Source organism: Coloeus monedula (assembly GCF_965178545.1).
Source record: "Coloeus monedula genome assembly, chromosome: 11".
Taxonomy (NCBI): domain Eukaryota; kingdom Metazoa; phylum Chordata; class Aves; order Passeriformes; family Corvidae; genus Coloeus; species Coloeus monedula.
In genome coordinates, this window is record NC_138791.1 from 9,984,919 (window position 1) to 10,003,539 (window position 18,621).

The 18,621-nt window shown below is 54.2% G+C and overlaps 1 protein-coding gene across 1 annotated transcript in view; it reads left to right on the plus strand.

The window, feature by feature from the left end:
• PLXNA1 (plexin A1) overlaps window positions 1-18,621 on the plus strand; it is a 112,121-nt gene that overhangs the window by 72,732 nt on the left and 20,768 nt on the right. The window contains exons 11-22 of the mRNA XM_082288896.1: window positions 4,779-4,875; window positions 5,157-5,347; window positions 8,901-9,052; window positions 9,365-9,485; window positions 9,831-9,967; window positions 10,522-10,689; window positions 11,572-11,665; window positions 12,147-12,386; window positions 12,544-12,687; window positions 13,395-13,629; window positions 14,994-15,136; window positions 17,621-17,877. Of these exons, the coding sequence (XP_082145022.1) occupies window positions 4,779-4,875; window positions 5,157-5,347; window positions 8,901-9,052; window positions 9,365-9,485; window positions 9,831-9,967; window positions 10,522-10,689; window positions 11,572-11,665; window positions 12,147-12,386; window positions 12,544-12,687; window positions 13,395-13,629; window positions 14,994-15,136; window positions 17,621-17,877 (1,979 nt within the window). The remainder of the gene's footprint in view (window positions 1-4,778; window positions 4,876-5,156; window positions 5,348-8,900; window positions 9,053-9,364; window positions 9,486-9,830; window positions 9,968-10,521; window positions 10,690-11,571; window positions 11,666-12,146; window positions 12,387-12,543; window positions 12,688-13,394; window positions 13,630-14,993; window positions 15,137-17,620; window positions 17,878-18,621) is intronic.

Below are 18,621 nucleotides of genomic sequence, written 5' to 3' on the forward strand. Positions count from 1 at the left end.
CTGGGTGTTGCTCTGACATATTCCCAGGGTATCAGGTTCTCACACCCTGCTGGATTTGAGGCAAGAGGAATCCAGGTGAAGAAGCTTGTGTGTGATGGGGGAGAAAAGGAGGAGATCCAGAATGAGAGGCTGAGCGTTACCGTCAAGTTGTGCTGTTGTGCGGTATTTTACTCGGCCCAGGGTATATTTATAGAGCAACATAAATCATACACACATGCCCTGTTCTGAGCACTGCACACCTCCAGTATATGTATCTCTAATTAACCAGCCATGGAGAGGGAAGCAGGATTGGAGCCCACAGCCCCAGCTCCGTCCGCCAACAAAGCCGCGCTCTCCATCCTAGCGGTGCCTACATTTATCTTTCCTGCAGCAGTGTTTAAAGTGAAAAGGGAGTATCAGGAGAGTTTGATAGGATCCAATTAAATTCCAGCAGATAAAATAATGATGAATTGCAGTTGAGCCCTGGCGAGACGCGATGTACATTACTGCCGTCCCTGTAGCGCGGGGAAGGAGTTGAGGTCATCAACTACAGAAAAATAGGACACAGCTGCAGCCCAAGCGCTCCTCCAGAAATGCAGCCCAGGGGGATGGTGCATGTGGGAGTGAGGGGGGTTGCACAGGAAATTTGGATGTGTGGGTTTGCTTACAGAGGAGCAGCCCCTCTGCTGCCTTCCCCAGGGATGGGCTGGGCAGGTTGTGGCTAGAGTGGGAAGAATGCCCTGTGGTAAGGGATGTTGATGGCTGTGGGGCTGCCCTGCTCCTCTGGGCTGAGAAGGGCTAGGGCCTTGTCTAGTTGGCATGGCATTTGCAGGAGCATTCCAAAGTGCATCTCAGTGCAATCTGCCCACAGATTTGGGGTGTTTCCTGCTAGCTGCAGCTGTGTCCCCCGTGTGGCTCCCTGCAGGCACCTTCTCAGAGTGCCGAATCTTTCATCCCGAGGGAAGCTGGGTAGCTCTCAGTGCCTGTTGCTGCTAGCTGGTGGGTGGGTGAGCAGTGGGCTTCCTAGAATCAAAAGTGGGACTTTCAGGGCAGGTGACAGCTACAGCCCTTGTTGTGTGCAGGGCTGGTGGCATTCCCCACAGGGGGGCAGGGTGGATGTGACAACTGGAGATGTGAGAAGAGCATGAGGTTGGTGGTTGCTACTTGGGAAGATGCCTGAGGTAAGTTTTGGGTAAAGGGCCTTGAGAAAGGCTTAGTGAGGAGTTCTCTTGCCTGAGCTGCATCTCTGCAGAAGGAGACCTTGCTGGGAAGACCAGTATCCAGGTGGGTGGGGATGAAACATCCTCTGTCCTCCACATTCGTGTTGTAAGCTCTTGATGGAGGTACAGGGAGGCTGGCTGGGTTAGCTAAGGAGCCAGGCAGTTCTCATCTCGGTTGCTGACTCACTTGATGACATCTTTTCTCCCATCCCCTTCTGTGGGCTGTGCTGCATTAGAACACATCACTTTGGGTGCCGTTAGTTCGCTCTCAGGCTGTGCCTGTCGTTTTTTGCTCCCAGGGCAAACTTCCCTTTCCCACAGCTCATAGCAGCTGCCAAACCAAATCATCCTTTGGCACAGCTGGAGGTCCTGGGCACCTTTGTAGAGTGCAAGATGGTCTGATAGCAGGACTGCCTGGGTAGGTGCATCCCCCCACTCACACCCATCCTGGCCTACTCTCCTGCTGCTCATCCCAGTCTGCTGCCAGCCACAGAGATTGATTAACTGGGAAGTTAGTAACAGTTAAGTGTTTAATGGATTTTTAACACCATGTTAGCTCCGAGCAGGAAGGAGACAATGTGATGGGACCTGTCTGTGAGCTCTTTTTTGGGTCCCATAGGATGGACAGATTGGTAAGCACCCCCTGCCTGATCCCCACCAGTTGTGGGGCCTTCAGGAAGGTGGTTGCTGCTTTACTTGGATGCTGCTGCCTCCCTGGCTGTGGCTGTGCCTGTGGGTGGAGAGGCCATTTTTGTGCTTACACTATGGCAAGAGCAGCTGTGAGTAGGCCTTTTGGAAACACCTTTCAAAATACAAGATGCTTTGGAAATTAGAGAGGGATCTGATGGATCTCCAAGTCCAGGGAAGCCAAGCCCAGAGCCCCTGCAGCTGCAGCTCCTGCCCGTGCACAGCCAAGTCCTGACTCCAGCTCCAGCATCCTTCAGGGACCAGGAACAGCATCCAAGACACAGACCCACTGCTGTCTCTGCAGGGCAGGTGAGAGGCTGCTGACAGACACGCAGATGCCAAGGACACATTTTTCATTGATATCCATGTTCCCTTGGTGATCCCACACTTTGAACACCAGCTGAGGCAACGACTCCTGCTCTGCCACTTCCCTTCACACAGTCCTGTGCTCCCGCTGCTCCCTGCTGTCTGCTCCAGCTCCCTGCCACAGCAAAGTCAGCATCCTCAGCACCATGTCCTTTCTCAGAGGGAGGCAGTCTCTTGTGCAATTTGTCTCTTGCTGTCTCGGAACCGGTGCATGAGGGGTTAATATTCTCCCTCCTTCTTCCCCTATTCTTCTTCCTCCAACCCACCTCCCAGAAGAACTAATTTCCAAAAGCAGCCGGGGCAGAGAGATGCAAATAAGTGTTTTGGACAGCTGCAGGCTGGATGCCTTCCCGAGATGCCAGGGCCCCAAATGAGACATGTCAGAGTACAAATTGAAAATGCCAATTTCACTTACGCTGCCACGTGGCTCGTCACAGCTAAATTCTGCTCCGGCGCTGCCACCACCCTCCCCATCATGTGCTCCCTCCTGCTGCCAGGGAATGGTCTCTGCTCACTGCTAAGGGTCTGGCCAGCTCCTCATTGTGGTTCTGTTGAGGATGTGCTTGGGTGGGAGTAGGATAGGGCAAGGTGAACAGATCTGGACTCCTAGCCAGGTTCTGGCTTCATCTTCCCAAGCGTGGTGACAGGAATGCTGCTGAGAGGCTCTGGTGGTAGATGGTGCATGGTGGAGATGTGGTGAAGGTCATCTGAGCAAACGTGACAAGAGGTGCCATGTCTGGGGGCTGTGCTGGGGGGTGCTGGGGCTCTGCCTGCAGAGACGAGATGGTGCTGAAGCTGTTGGGTTTGCAGCTGGATGTGTTATGCCTGACAGCTGCTGTGTACGGCTGACCAGCAGCAGCCTTCCTCCCTGGGGAGGGCTGCATTTTGGGGTCTTCCACCCTGCGTTTGGGTGGACAAAGGATCACTAACCACAAGCTGTAGTGGAGGACCAGGCTTGGCTCTCATTGGCACCCTGTGGGGCTGAGCGAGGGGTGTGCTGCTGTAGCCAGGTCTCACACTGGGCGTGTGCCCCATTTTGGTGCCGTATCTGATGCTGGACTGGTGGTGCTGCCTGGCTGGGAGAGACTCAGCGCAGAGTCTTTGATGTGTGATGTGTGATGGTCAGCTTTGATGGTCAGGCGAGAAGGACCCAAATGTTGTTCTCCTGGGCATGGCTGGCTTCCTTTATGGGCCACACCCCTGTACCCCGTGCAGGGGTCAAGTAGAACAGACCCACTGCAGAGGGTCCTATGTGGGGCAGCAGCTGGGGCAGTGCTGGGGGAGGTGCTGAGGCCACCTCTTCCTGGTACAGCCTGGGGCTGTGAAAGGTGGTGCTGGGACTGGCTGTGACCACTGCCGGTGAATGGCTGCTGGTGCGTCCACTGCTCTCTAACAAACTCCAGCAACCCATGAATCATTCATTTAATCTCTCCTGACACGCCTGTCATTTTCTCAGGCGAGGAGCGGGGAATCTCTTGCCGAAGGAGGTCATTAGCTGTCAGGGATGGTTCCAACTGCCTTCCTGCCTCCGTATCGATTAAACCTCTCTGTCTGCATGCAGCGGCTTTGCAGGGAATATTGATGGTGCTGCTGGGGCTGGGACTCAGGTGTTGAGGCAGGGGTGAGGGGTCTGGGTGGGGAGAAGAAGCTGGCCAGGCTGGAAGGAGAAATGGAGGTGGATGTGTCTGGACAGCAGCAGGTCCTAGGACCTGAGTTTTGGGTGCCCTAAAGCTGAGGGGGTAGGATTCCCTGGTGTCACCTCCCTACATGGGAGCTCAGGGTGGTGGTGCCAGTCCTGAAATGGAGTGTAGCCAATGTCTGAGCATGGTGTGGAGCCAGGAGTGGGGCAACTGGGGGTGTGGTTTGGAGAGGAGGAGTGCTCTCTCCTGAGATCTGAAGGTTGCTGTGGCACTGGAGTGGTCCTTGGCTCTGTTCCACCCACTGCCATGTGGCCACAGCTTTATGTCATTTTGTTATGGGTGATGGGGCTGGAGGGGACTGCGAGGGACATCCCCCCACTGGCTGTCAAGGGTGACTCTACTGAATCCACTCCTGTGATGTACCCAGCCTGTCCTCCCCAAGCTTCACCAGTGATGACCATAATCCCAAATATTCAACGGAGCACCCCTGGAGTGGGGAGGGCGTGGAGACGGGCTTGGGAGCCTTGTGGGGAGAAGTACATCTGTGCTGCAGAGGCACCATCTGTTTCTTCCTCTTCCAGCAGCAGCAGCTTCAGACCTTTGAGCTGATGGGTTTTGGGTCTATTTAGAAACCCTCTGTTTTGCTGCTTTATCTTTTTTTGTCAGTCCAGCCCACTGGTTTCATGTGCTGTGACCAATACTTTGACGAGTGGCTGTCAGACCTGTTTGTTCCTAGCCAGCAAGTCCCAGCCAGGACCCCATCCCTCTCCTCTGGGCTGATGGGAGACATCCATGTAACAGGATTGTATGTCTTTCTATGCCCCTCACCAGGACATCTTGCTTCAACAATTAACTGGCTCTGCCTCCTTTCTGTTTCCTCCTGCAGTATTTCTACGAAGGGAATGACATCAGTGACCTGCCCGTCAACTTGTCTGTGGTCTGGAATGGGAACTTTGTCATTGACAACCCCCAGAACATCCAGGGTGAGTGAGGGATGGGACAGGACCTGGCTCAGTGCCCCCTCAGCCTCCAGCCCACCCTGTCTCTGACCATAGCTTGCACGAGTGCTTTGATGGGTTTCTAAGTAAGAGGCATTTTCCAAGAAGCTTTGGTAGACACCTTTGGTGTTGAGTCCAGGGTGCTGCTGCCTCCTGCCTGTGGGGGTTTGTCCCACTGGGAGTTGGTGGGAGGGGGCAAGAGCAGGTGCCTTTTGCCCATGGGTTGGGGAGCCCATGCTAACCCCGCCCTGCTCCTGCCATTGCAGCCCACCTGTACAAGTGCTCGGCGCTGCGGGAGAGCTGCGGGCTGTGCCTCAAGGCCGACCCGCGCTTCGAGTGTGGCTGGTGCGTGTCGGAGCGGCGCTGCTCCCTGCGCCAGCACTGCCTGGCCTACGAGAGCAGCTGGATGCACGCCAGCAGCGGCAACAGCCGCTGCACCGACCCCAAGATCACCAAGGTATGTGGGGACGGGCGGGTGGTGATGCCCCGTGCCGAGGGACTCTGATGGGGGATGGGGATGTGGATGGGGCTCTCCAGTGGCAGCTCACAGCAGCCAGATCTACTCAGTGTTTAGTACTTGAGTGTTTTTTGTCACCACTTTCATTTCCAAGGCTAAAATCCTCTCTCTACCACCCCCATGCAATGGGCTTTCTGGCTCATTTCCAAAATTCCAACCCCTCCTGCACATGACTGAGGGATCCAGGAAAGCTCTAAGTTGCTCCTCCATGTATTGTCATGTGCACTGGGGCCAGTAGTTCATCATCATCATCCCATTTCCCTGACAGCTTTTATGACCTTTGCTTATAAGGTTGTGTATATTAATATTCACATGCCTGTTGGGCTGGGATCCAGGTTCACAAGGAAGGACTGGTGGGTATTTCAGCTGGATACCTTCTGCTTACCCGCGCCTGGCCAGGCCTCGATGGTGTTAATTACTGGAGTCTTAGCACAGGATCTGATCTGTTTGGGTTTCAGTGCCTTATCTGATGGAGGCTCGAAATGAGAGTCTTGGCTTTTCCCAGTGCGTGCTGCCTGCCTCTCACACGGATGGGCCCTGCAGTGTGCTGGGTGGCAGCCATGTGGAGAGGGGGGAACAGCCCTGCTGGGCATGCCCCTGCCTTCAAAGAGCCCTGCCTGCAAGAAGTACTGCCTGCAGAGTTGCCTGGGGCTGGTGGAGTGCTGACAGGGAAGGGATTCATTCCCAGGGAAGTGGGATCGAGCCTCAGAGCCTGCATCCCTGCATGGAGGTCTGATGTTGTGTGCAGAGCTGCTGGGCTCCCTCTCAGCTTCCCACCGTGCTCAGGCTGAACTGCCCAAATCCGGACCCCTAGGGATGATGGGAGTGGAGAATGCAGAGGCAGGTCATGGCCAGGGTGGCCTTGCTGTAGGCTGTGCCCTTGTCCTCTTGTGTTCAGGTGACCAGGGCTGCAGGCATCTACACACACACTGCAGCTGATGGTGCCCGGCGTTGGTAACAGCAGTTGGTCCAGAGCTGATGGTAACAGCTCTCCTGCCCTGAATCATTATGAAATTTTACAGTAATTGCAGGTGCAGCAGGAACAGATCTGTTAGCAGGTGGGCTTGACCTTGGCTCTGCTCTGCATTAGTGCCCTGGGAGGTGGCATTTGGTGTGGATGTGCAGGAGCTGTTGGTGTGATGCTCTTCCTGTAGCCTGTTGCCTGCTGCCTCCCACTCCCCCAGTCCCGCATTTGGGCTGTGGGCATGCTTGCAAATGGTCCAGGGAAAAGCCTAGTGCAGAGAGGGCAGCATGGGCCGATGGGGGAGAAGGGTCTCCTGCAGTGGTTTCATGGGGAGCTGGAGCCTGCTTCCTGCCCAGCCCACTAGAGTGCAGGTGTCTTCATGGGTGGTGGGGCTGGGCTGGGAGATGACCACAGTTCTTCACCCTTGGAGTGAGGAATCACTTACCCATTGTTCAGTGGTGGGGACAAGTCCTTTCCAAACCTCTGTGGTGTCTCACCTAGTGCTTGCTATGACCCTCAGAGTGACACCCTTTCCCTTGGGAAGGGGGTACCCCTTGGCCTCAGCACCTTCTGGCCGTGCTTTGGCCACTGGAGCTGGGAGCAAGCCAACTGCTTGTACCCGCTGGAGCCGTTCTCTTGTTGATGTAAAAGGACCCTATGAAACCAATTAGGAGAAAAGCAGCAGTGTTTGTTGGGGCCAGGGGTGTGGAGGTGGAGGGGGGAAAGGGGAGGGTTGAGCAGCTACTGCTGTCCTCGGCAGCTCCCCCCTCCCACACACCTTGTTTAGCTGTGACCTCCCTGTGCTGGGCGGCCAACGATGTCATTTCATTCCCGGGCTCCTTCCTCCCCGAACGCGTGGCCCTTGTCAGCTTTGCTGCTGCGGAGGAGGAATCGAACATGCCCGGAGCAGCTTTTAACACTCATTTAGCAGCACCAAACAAACAGCAGCTTCTTGCCAGCTGCCCCGCCTGAGCTTTATTTAAGGGGAAAACCCAACCTGGTGCTGGCTGCAGCTGCTAGAACGAGCTCCAATCCCAGACTTGGGCAGGGGCTGAACAAGGTTTAGGCAAACAGTGGTTCCCCACAGCCCCAGAGGGTTTTGTTGCTGTGTAAATAGTGAGTTGTGACTGCCGTGGTCAGTGACCAGGGCTCAGGCACCAGTCCTAGCTCTGATGCTGGCCTGGGATATGTCCTGCAGGATGCGGGTATGCAAGGGGACTGGGTGCTCCCATCTGAGTTTGTGTGTGCTGAAGGTGACCAGCCCAGTGTGAATCCAGAGGACAGAAGTTAATCCCAGTGGTAATGGCTGTAGTGGGATTGTGCAGAAACAGCCCCTGGCTCCATGCAGTCCATGAGGGTTGGGGATGTGGACAGTGTCTGCTGCTGCATGTTTCCCACCCTCAGCTCGTCCGCTTTTCCTTGCTGTGGAGATGATGTTCAGGAGTGAGCCCTTCACAAGGAGGAGGAGGAGGAGGATCCATCTGGCTCAGGCCCCAGGGTTGCAGCTGCCCAGATTTGCCAAGAATGCAAAGAGCTTACACGTGCTTGGTCGAGGCTTGAGCCTGTCCAGGAGCTGAACTTAGTGTAGGCAGAGGTGCCTGCCAGTGCTAGAGGGGATCTCAGCCAGGAGAGCAGAGGAGGCCATCACCTGCAACAGAACCATCCCTTCCCCTGGGTCAGGGTGTGATATCTTCCTGGACTGACCCAGCCTGCATTCCTCTCTCCCTCTCCTGCTGCCTGCAGCTGCCTTTTCCCCTGCTGTGTCTTCGTGTCACTGGGGACCCAGCTGCGTCCCTGGGCCCACTCGGGGCTAACAGTCGCTGATGTAAAACTGCCTGTAATTGCCTGGTTGGAGGCAGTGTCCCCACATACCTTGGAACAGAGCCCACACCTCTGTTCATCCCTCAGCCCGCCACTGTCTGTCAGGCCACACCTGTCTGCTTTACTGGGCATCATCCTGGTAAATGAGGCGTGGTGCTGTGGTGAGGTTCCCTCTCTTCTCAGCCAGCCTTGGCACAGGGTTTGCCAGTGAAGAGAAAAGCATTTCCCCCCTGCCTGCCATTTCCCCTCTGCAGAGACCTGGTGGAGATGCTTTCTCCTTTGAGGACATCTTGGACATGGGAATCTCATCCCTGGGCATCTGGGACCTGGCCAAAAGCCAGGCACATCCAGGTGCTTCCTTGCTGGTTCAGCTGGAGCCATGGCTGATGCTGCCCTGTCTCCTTCAACTCCGTGTCCTTGTCACCTGGGAGATGGCTGTGTCTGCAGCAGGGTGTCCACATCGCAGCCCTCTACTTGGACACCTCTCATATCTCCTGGCTTGTTCCTGGGGGGATTTTGTGGATGCAGCTGTCACTGGGGAGGTCTTTCCCTCTCTGTGTGCAACTTACAGATGTGCTGGCATTTCTCATCACCTGTCTGCTCCTTGCTGCTTGTAGCACACACCCTGCAGCTGCCTGGGCTGCAGCCTGCCTGAGTGAGGTGTCCCTGTGGCTCTGCATCCTTGTGACAGGCCATGCTCTCTCCTAGTTGTTCCCTGAGACCGGCCCTAGACAAGGCGGGACCCGTCTGACCATCACTGGCGAGAACTTGGGCCTGAAGTTTGAAGATGTTCGCTGGGGTGTCCGAGTGGGCAAAGTGGTGTGCATCCCCATTGAGAGCGAGTACATCAGCGCTGAGCAGTAAGTGCTGGCGAGGGGTGGGTGTGCTCCAAGTCACCTCAGCAGGTTGGGGACAGCAGTGATGATGTTCAAATGCTGCCCATGGCTGCAAAAGATGTAGAGCTGACTGGGCTGAACTGGGAGGGAATTATCTGCTGGTTATGGTTGCTCTGGGAGAAGCCCAAAGGCTTTGGGGAAGCTTCTCTGAGGGCTGGCAGTGTCAACTGCCACCACCTTTGTTTCTCATGGAGCTGCTGGCACCTGAGACCTTTGCTTGGCACAGGGAGTGTCTTGGTGCCAGGACACTGAGAGTTTCTTACCTTCATCTCTTAGGATTGTGTGTGAAATCGGAGATGCCAGCCTGAGCAAGGTTCATGAGGCACGGGTGGAAGTGTGCATCCGTGACTGCACGCCCAGCTACCGGGCCATATCCCCCAAGACCTTCACCTTTGTGGTAAGCCCTGTGCTGGGGAAGAGTCTGTCACCTTGAGAGGGAGGTGATGCTGGGTGGTTTTGGATGGTTTTCTGGCTGAGTTGGAAAATTTGCTGTCATTTTCATGCAGGGCAGGGAGGGGTTCTCTGGTCAGTCATTGAGTCATGATGATTGAATTTCTCCAAGGCTGCCTCTGCTCTGCCTCCCCACTGTCCTTCTGGCACTGCCAGGCCTTAGTACTGTGCTGGGCTGATGTCCCACAGGTCCCTCTCCTCTGTGGCCTGGTCACCCGGTTGAAGCTGCCTGGGGATGTGGGTTTCAGTTCCCAGCCTGTCTGACTCCAGGGATGCTCTTTTCCTTTGACAGACACCCACTTTCTCCCGTGTTGTCCCAGCCCGGGGTCCTCTCTCTGGTGGCACCTGGATTGCCATCGAAGGCACCCACCTCAATGCCGGCAGCAACGTCTCCGTGACCATCGGGGGACGGCCCTGTGCTTTTTCATGGTGAGGGGCACAGAGGGTGGTGGAGGATGGGCAACAGGCACCTTCAAAGGCACTGGGACCCCCAGACAGAGCAGCAGCCAGAAGGAAGGAAGCCAGGAGGGACCACGGGAGCCATACCCCCAGGGTAGCCAAAGGTGTCTCCTCTTGAAACCTCTGTGTGTCAGAGGCTGCAGGAAGAGCCCTAAGAACAGAGATTTTTCTCTAAAAGCACAAAGCCCTGAGGCATGAAGTGGATAATTTTTAGATTAGGGATGATAATGGAGCGGCTCTTTAAATATTTTCCTGCGGTAATTACTGGTTATCAGCCCTAATCGCTGCTGTTTGCAGCCGCCGCACGATGGGAACGCTCAGGAGCTGCTCAGTCTTTCCCGGCTGCCTTTTGTTTCATTTCTTGGATTTTTGTTTTTTCTTTTTTTTTCCTCCTTTCTCTGTTCACCTCCCCCCCCCCCCCCCCAAGCTGTTTCAGAAGGGGAGAGGGGCTGGGGCAGGGGGCCCCTGGCTGCCCTGGGCTCCCTCCTGCCCAGACACTGACAGGTTGTGCATTTCTGCCCCAGGAGAAGCGCCCGCGAGATCCGGTGCAGGACTCCCCCAGGGCACACCCCTGGCGGCTCCCCCATCCTCATCAACATCAACCGGGCAGAGCTGAGCAACCCAGAGGTGAAGTACAACTACACAGAGGACCCCACCATCCAGAAGATTGATCCTGAATGGAGCATCAACAGGTGAATCGCAAGCAGCTCGTGGGATGCATAGGGGACTGTTTCCCACATGGATTTCCTGCTCCTGATGGGCACATCTCAGTGCTGTGATAGCTGCCAGGCTGCACTCCAGAGATGTGGCAAGAGGAGTGTGAGCAATGGCTTGGCACCAGGGCCCTGCTAACTCCTGGCCTACAGTGCTCAGCCTGGCAGGGGGCAAGAGCAGAGAGTGCTTTGGATCTGCTTAATTTCAGCTTGACATTTGGCGGCGGCAAATAAAATTAAAATATTTCCCATCGGGGGATTTTTTGAAATGTTTACATATTTTTCTAAAAGGTTTGAATTGGCTGGAGAGGAGGCGAAGGAATCCATTAAGAGCAAATGCCAAGGGAAACCTTCCCCAGGCTGTTGATGAGGAGCGAGCTCCCCAGAGGCATGGCTGAGGTCTCCAGGACCACAGGGCTTTCAACACCAAGCCATGGAGAAAACCCGGCAGAGTTCAGCCTGTCCTGTCACCCGCTGCCTCTGTGGTGGAGAAAGGGTGGCAGAGAGGAGCTTGTACTTTTTGAGATGCTTTCCTGTTGTGAATGCTTCGTTCATTCAAGTCTTTAGCTTGGGAGCCATCTTCAGACCCTAAACCTGCACACAGGGTGGGATGTCAGTGTTTATTACCAGGTTTTGTATCTCTAGTTGGCCCTTGGGTCAGCTGAAATGATTTGACATTGGTGCATGCCAGGTCCTGCCAGCCATGCAACAAATGGGTGGGATAAGACATCCTTGGGGCATGGTGGCTCACCCAGGCTGGGGCAGATGGGCATCTGGGTGGAGATGATGGCTGCTTCCTTCCTGGCACTGGGGATCCAGTGCCAAGCTTCCTTTCCTAACCCATTGTCTCCATGTCTCTAGTGGTGGGACATTGCTGACTGTGACTGGCACCAACCTGGCCACCATCAAAGAGCCCAGGATCCGGGCCAAGTACTGCAGCTCTGAAAGGGAGAATGTAAGTGGTGCTGGCTGGGGCTGGGGGCAGAGCACAAGAAGGAGGGATGCTGTGTGCAATGCAGGGCAGAAGGTGCATCCTTTGCCCTTAAGGTGTGATGGTGTGGAGAGGCTGAAGTCCGGGGGCTGCTGCCCCAAAGAGAGGCACCGATCTCTCTGCAGACCCTCCAGCCAGGTGCTGTCAGGAGAGAGCTGAGATCTCATTGTTCAAAACTGGTAGGAGGTTCATGGGACATCTATATGATATTGACAGAAAGAGGCCATCATCAGTGACATCTCGCCTGCCACCCCTTGCACATCCATTTCAGACAAGAGTCTGTCTCTGCCCTGGGGTGGGATGTGATGCCTGTTGATAGAACAGAACAGGAGATTCCAACTCTAAACCCTGTGTCCAGAGATGCTGCTTGCAAGGGATTCTTATGGGGTCTGACCCTGACCACCTCTTTGGGAGTGGGTCTGACCTCGTTCCATGCCTCCTGCAGAACTGCACCGTCTACAATGACACCACCATGGTGTGCTACGCTCCCTCCATTGACAACCCCGTGCGGAGCCCTCCGGAGCTCGGCGACCGCCCGGATGAGATTGGCTTTGTCATGGATAATGTCCAGGCCCTGCTGATCATCAACACCACCAATTTCGTCTACTACCCAGACCCTGTCTTTGAGCCACTCAGCCCCACAGGGATGCTGGAGCTGAAGCCCAGCTCTCCCCTCATCCTCAAGGTAAAGAGTCTGCACCTAGGAGCAGAAGTAGGGACATGTCCCTCTGTGGAGGTGGCCTTTTTTCTCTCCTGGAGCAAAGATTTTGCCGTGTGTTGGGTTTTTTTAAACATTCACCATTGCAGGAGAACTGACAGTCTCATTCCTTGTTCCCTCAAAGGGCAGGAACCTGCTCCCACCGGCTGCTGGTAACTCCCGCCTCAACTACACGGTGCTGATCGGAGACACTCCCTGCACCCTCACGGTCTCCGAGACACAGCTCCTCTGCGAGTCCCCCAACCTCACTGGCCAACACAAAGTCACAGTAAGTGCTGACACTGGTGCCTCGGCTCCTCGTGTCTCCTGTGTCTCAGAATTTCAGTCTTTATCCCAGCATCTTTTACCCTGCTGTGTGCTCATCCTTGAATAAGGACCAGATAGTAGGTGTATGTGCAGGAGCATCCTCAGGAGTCATCTTCCTCCTCCCTAGGCATCCCTCTTCCTAATTACATGTTTGGTAGGACCAAATACATTGTCACCCCCCCTGCACACTCAGCTTGGTGTTCCTGTGCCCTGGCTGTCTCTGGGTGCAAGGCAGGGGGGATTCCCACCTCTCCCCTGCAGTGCTGGCACACTCTGTAAGGCAGGCTCCTTTGTTTGTGGGGTTGTAGTGCAGCAGTGCTCACACTCCAGGACTCTGCCGTGTTAAAAGGGACCCAGCACAGTCCTCCCCAGGCTCCCCATCTGTGGGGGAACTCGCTTTACATCCCATCTGTTACTGTAATGTTGTCTGAATGAGACATCAAACTCTCTGCCTGCTCCACGTGCACTGCCAGCATGTGTGCTGCATGCCTTTAAAGCGCCTCGAGCTGCTCCGGCCCTGCCCCTGCCATGCCTGCATTTTTCCACCTCCTTTGTGCCATGGGCTGGGAGTCACGCCCCAGTTTCCAGCATGGTGGGCACAGCAGGGAGGGATACCTGTGGCACATATTCCCTGACAGCAGGTCCATTTTTTCCCCCACTGTGGTGCAGATCAAGGCTGGAGGGTTCGAGTTCTCCCCGGGGACGCTGCAGATCTACTCAGACAGCCTGCTCACCCTGCCCGCCATCATTGGCATCGGTGGTGGTGGTGGCCTGCTCCTCCTCATCATCATCATCGTTCTCATCGCCTACAAGCGCAAGTCCCGCGATGCTGACCGGACCCTGAAACGCCTCCAGCTGCAGATGGACAACCTGGAGTCCCGGGTGGCCCTGGAGTGCAAAGAGGGTGAGAGATTCCTGTGCCATCACTATGGGGGTCTTGGGGGCTTTCTTACTGCTCCAAGGCTTAGTGTGCTCCTACCCTTTCCCTGCTGCCTTTCAGAGAGGGAATGGAAATGAGAAAAGCTGCTTTGTTAGTGGAAGTGAACTCATTTTAGGGGGGATTTGAGGATTTTTCCAGTTAAGAAGTTCTTTTCCATTTCTCCAAGTGGGAGAAAACAGAGCAAGGAGGGTAGCAAAGGCTTCCTGTGAGTGGGCAGTGGATCTCTCATTATGTGACAGACAGATGCTGTGAAATTGGACAGAATTCCGTGTATGATACTACTGATAAAACCTAATTGCCCATTATCCCCCTGAGCTGGCTCCAGAGGCCCCGACCCTGCCAGCCACAGCCACAACCAGCCTGGATGCTCCGAATGAAGCAGGCACCGAAAACAAGATAATAAAAAGGGGAAAGAAAGACAAACCCTTTGCTCCCCCAAGTCTCCATCCCTTCACATGCCTGCGGATGGCACTGGTGACAGGGAGAGGGGAGGGAGCTGGTGGAGGGGATGGTGTCTTGTCTTCCACAGCTGGCAGATAAAAGGATCTGCTTTTAATTAAAAGGCACAATCTCTTCCCTGCCTTTTCTCTTTTCTAGTCCCGCTAGTTACAGATAAGATAGCACGCCTTTCAAGCTGACGGTTTGTTTTTTCTCATCAGGCTGACGAGCCTGCAGTCCTCTGCCTGGCTTTCAGCTCCCTTTAAAGTACTGTTAATTTGATTTTTCTGAGGGTTTTCTACCCCCACCCCAACCCTCTTCCCTGGTGCATCTCCAGGACTCTTCTCCCATCAGCTTTTCCCTGTAGGTGCAATTAAAGGTTCAGGACCCCCCTGGATCACGTTCCCCCTGGAGTCACAGCTGCCTCTGCTGGAATCGGGAGGTTCCGGGGTGGGTGTGTTCAAGCTCTTCTCTGAAGTAGTATTTAGGTCAAAAAGAAATGAGGACAATCTTGTGATTTAGGCTAATGTTTTCCCCAAGAAGCTCTGTTTTTGTTCAAGCCTTGCTGTTCCCCCCTTCCCCCACCATCCCTGGGAGTCTGCAAGTGCTGGGCAGGGGGGGATTTGAGCCCCCTGGGACCTGGCAGTTCTGTTCCCAAATCTGCGACTTGATTTATTCTGGGAATGTCATCCCCACACTCTGCAGCTCAATTTCTCCATCTGTGAGATGGGGACAGCAATCACAGCCTGCCAGGAAGAGGAATGCTGAGAATATTCACACGTTGGGGGGGTCCACCCGTGGGGTGCTGGGGGTGTGGTGAGGGGCTGAGTGCCAATGCTGCGTGCTGAGACTCCAGGATGTGTTGTTTAATTCTGCTTTTCTCACCCCAGCCTTTGCTGAGCTGCAGACAGACATCAATGAGCTGACCAACGACCTGGATGGGGCTGGCATCCCCTTTCTGGATTACCGCACCTACGCCATGCGAGTTCTCTTCCCGGGGATAGAAGACCACCCCGTGCTGAAGGAGATGGAGGTGTGGGTCTGTCTGTCTGTCTCCGTAGTGTTTCACATTGGGGATGTGCCTCTGCACAGTCCCCTGCACGAGTCCCTGTGCCCCAGGGCTGGAGAGATGCTTTGGTTGGATGCTGGCCCGGTGCGGTGCATCTTTCCGCGTGGCAGCCGGCACGGATGTGGACCGGCTGCCAAATGGTTACTGCGCTCTCTGACATTAATATCAATATTTATATTAATATCATTGCTGCTGTCATTTTCTACAGCACTTGCTTTATTCAATTGGGTTTGTTTGATGCCTGACCGGTCGCTCGTTTTTAGCAGGGTTGTCTGACATCGCCTGCTTGCTTGGCTCCATTTCCTCGTGCAGAACCCATTCTTGGCATCCTTCCTCTGCTCCCCAAACCAGCTCCTTCTCCTCTCCTGGCCTCCGCACCTCTGTATAATTTAGTGCATGCAATTGCACAGCAATTGCTTCTCATGTGCTGGGCTGCTGAGGCCACTCTTGGTTAGAGGAAGGAGGGGGGAGACCTTCGCTTCCCCTCACTGCTGACCCAGCACAGTAATTAATGTCGACGTGGGCTTCACAATGTATTTAGGAGAAGTAATTGGCCCTGGTGCAAGATGCACGGTCACTAATTACAACACAACAAGCTCTTACCAACTGCAAGTGCACGTGCTGGTGTTGTATACCAGCATGGCTACGGCATGGGCCCTGGCCTTCGGCCTGCTCTGTTTCCCCAGTCCCTAATCCCAGCTCTGGAGGGTGGTGGGGACCCTGTTTCCATGGATTTCCCCTTGCAGCTCAGGTTTCCGGATGCTCAGAACCAAAGCAGGCGTGTAGATCTCCCTGGGGCACAGTCCTTCCTGTCTGTGCAGATGCCTGGCTCTCCTCTCACCTCTGCTCTTGTTCTTAAAGATTTTCCCTAAAGAGGGAAAGTGAAAAGGGTATCAAAAAGGGTATCAGAGGAGGAATTTTGCATTTGCTGTGTCAGGCTGGGTGGACTTTGTCCACTTCCAGCTCCTAACTCAAAACATCCTGCTTGAGAGCACACCAGCTCTGCCTGGCCTGGGAAGCAAGGGGTTAAATTTGCGAAGGGGGAAAAAAAAATCCCCAAAAGAGATTAAATAAAGCAGCTACAGTTGTGTAAGCTTCATCTAATTTAATCAGGTTTGCTTTTATTTGTCTCTTTACTCAGAGTGTAACATTAGCTGTTGCAAGTGACGGAAGGAAGCGGTGCTTGCTCACGCACACGCTAATCCACAGTGAGCACCGGTACCAGCTCCCTTCCTCCGCAGGGTTTAGGGGCAGGCTGGTTGCTTTGTGAGAATTTAAGCCTGATTAAATATTTAATTCAGTATTGTTCATTTATTTATTTCTGCTAATGATCAGCAAGTTGAACATGGGGGCTTAGAATTGACAAGGACTTGGTGGGAAACAGGGTTTTTGTCCAGCAGGAAAAAGTGTTTTAGAGAGGGAAGTTACAACTGGGAGGAATTTCACTGAACTGAAGAGCACCAATCCAAAGTTTTGATTGAAGTGAAATGATTTGATGTGTCAAAACTCTGTTCTTCATTTTGAGTTGGTGTTTTGAAATGAAAAGTGTTGTTTTATCTCCAAATACCGACATGAAGCAAAATTTTATGCTCATTCCCCCAGTCAGGAAGACAAGGGGCGGAATTAAAGAAAAATGGATATTTTACCACAGGAAGGCTTTTATTCAAAGGAAACTATCTTGTCTAATGGGAAAACGGAGTATTGTAAAAATATTCATTTCTGGTAACGAATGTGGTCAGGGCTGGCCAGAGCTGGGCTGCTGATGGCAGTGCAGGTGTGAAAGTATCCCAGCCCAATCCCTGCTGGGTCCTACGTGGCCAAGTATGGCCAGAAATACACCTTCAAATGTCTCATGAGTAAAGGAACTGTTTCAGGGTGTGTCTGCAGTGGGACAGAGCCAGATTTCTGCTATTATTTCCCTATCTGAAATCCATCCCCCCAAACCAGGTGGGTTTGCTGCTGGGGGGAGCTCAGGGTTGTGGCTTTATTTGCTTTCTGTGTAATACCCAAAGCACATGTTGCAGTGACTTGGGCGGGAATTGAGCTGCTTGTTAGCTGAAATTGAAAACTGTAATTTGTGTGTGTGCTTGGGAGAGAAGGAGTGTTTGTTTATGGGAGGGAAATGTGTTTATGTGTCTCCACACAAGTGGGAGAGAGTCTTTGTATGGAAGGGTGTGTCTATATAGACATATATATACATTGATGCCCTGAGAGTGTGTTAACCTGATGCTGGGATTTTACAAACTAGGTAACACTTCTGGGGGAACTGAGACTGATTACCAAAGGGGAAGCTTGGTAGTAGGGAGAGACCAAGTCCAGCTGCTTCTTGACCCTTTTTCATCATTTCTTCTTGTGGGATTGAGGGTGAATTCAGGATGGTTCAGTCCAGCCACCTTCTCGTCAGCCTCCCCATCATGCCTGTCTCTCAGCTTTGCTCTATCCTTGCAGGTCCAGGCCAATGTGGAGAAGTCCTTGACCCTCTTTGGTCAGCTCCTGAACAAGAAGCACTTCTTGCTGACCTTCATCCGCACTCTGGAGGCCCAGCGGAGCTTCTCCATGCGGGACCGTGGCAACGTGGCCTCACTCATCATGACAGCGCTGCAGGGCGAGATGGAGTATGCCACAGGGGTGCTGAAACAGCTCCTCTCCGACCTGATTGAGAAGAACTTGGAGAGCAAGAACCACCCCAAGCTGCTCTTGCGGAGGTGAGTGCTCCCCTGAGGGGCTGGAGCTGGGGGACAGTGCCCAGGCACTTCTGAGTGCAGTGACATGAGCTGGTGTCCTTTGGGGATGCCGTCAGAGATGGCTTTGGTGTTGGCTGTGGCAGTGAGAGAACTGTCTTTGGTCAAGCTTGTCTGTGTGCAAGCATGAGAGGGATGTAGGACCACCTGGCCCCAGCCAGCTCAGGAGGCACCTGTGGGATGTTTTCACTCCAGTTTGGCCTGTGTGGGCTCATGTTGCCTGGGAAGGAGAGAACAAGGTGCTCGCCAGCTGTGCAGGCTGGTGCAGGGAGGGTACATGCTGGTGTCAGGCACTCTGGCATGTTGCTGTAGGTCACCTGGAGAAGGGAAGGTGACCAGGTGGTCCCCCCCATCTCTTGGCATATGGGGCAGCGCTTGCCTTGCCTGGTGACTGCGTGGGTGCCTCTGTGGGCTGGCAGCAGACAGGAGTCCTCCTTTCCCCACTCCCTCCTTGGGGCTTACCTGCCTTGCCGGGCACATGAGGGTTTTCCTGGGAAAGTCACTCAGATCTCTGCAAGCCGGGAGTCTCGCCGGGGCTGGGGGAAGTGCAAGCAGGAGGCAGCCTGCCAAGCCCTGCCGTGAGTCTGCCTGCCCCATCAATATTTAACGATAGCTCTGAGCTCTCCTTCATCACGGGTTGATGAATATTGAAAGATACACCAAGTCCTGAACAAAAACTATTAATAAGCTCCACTGGTTCAGCTCGAG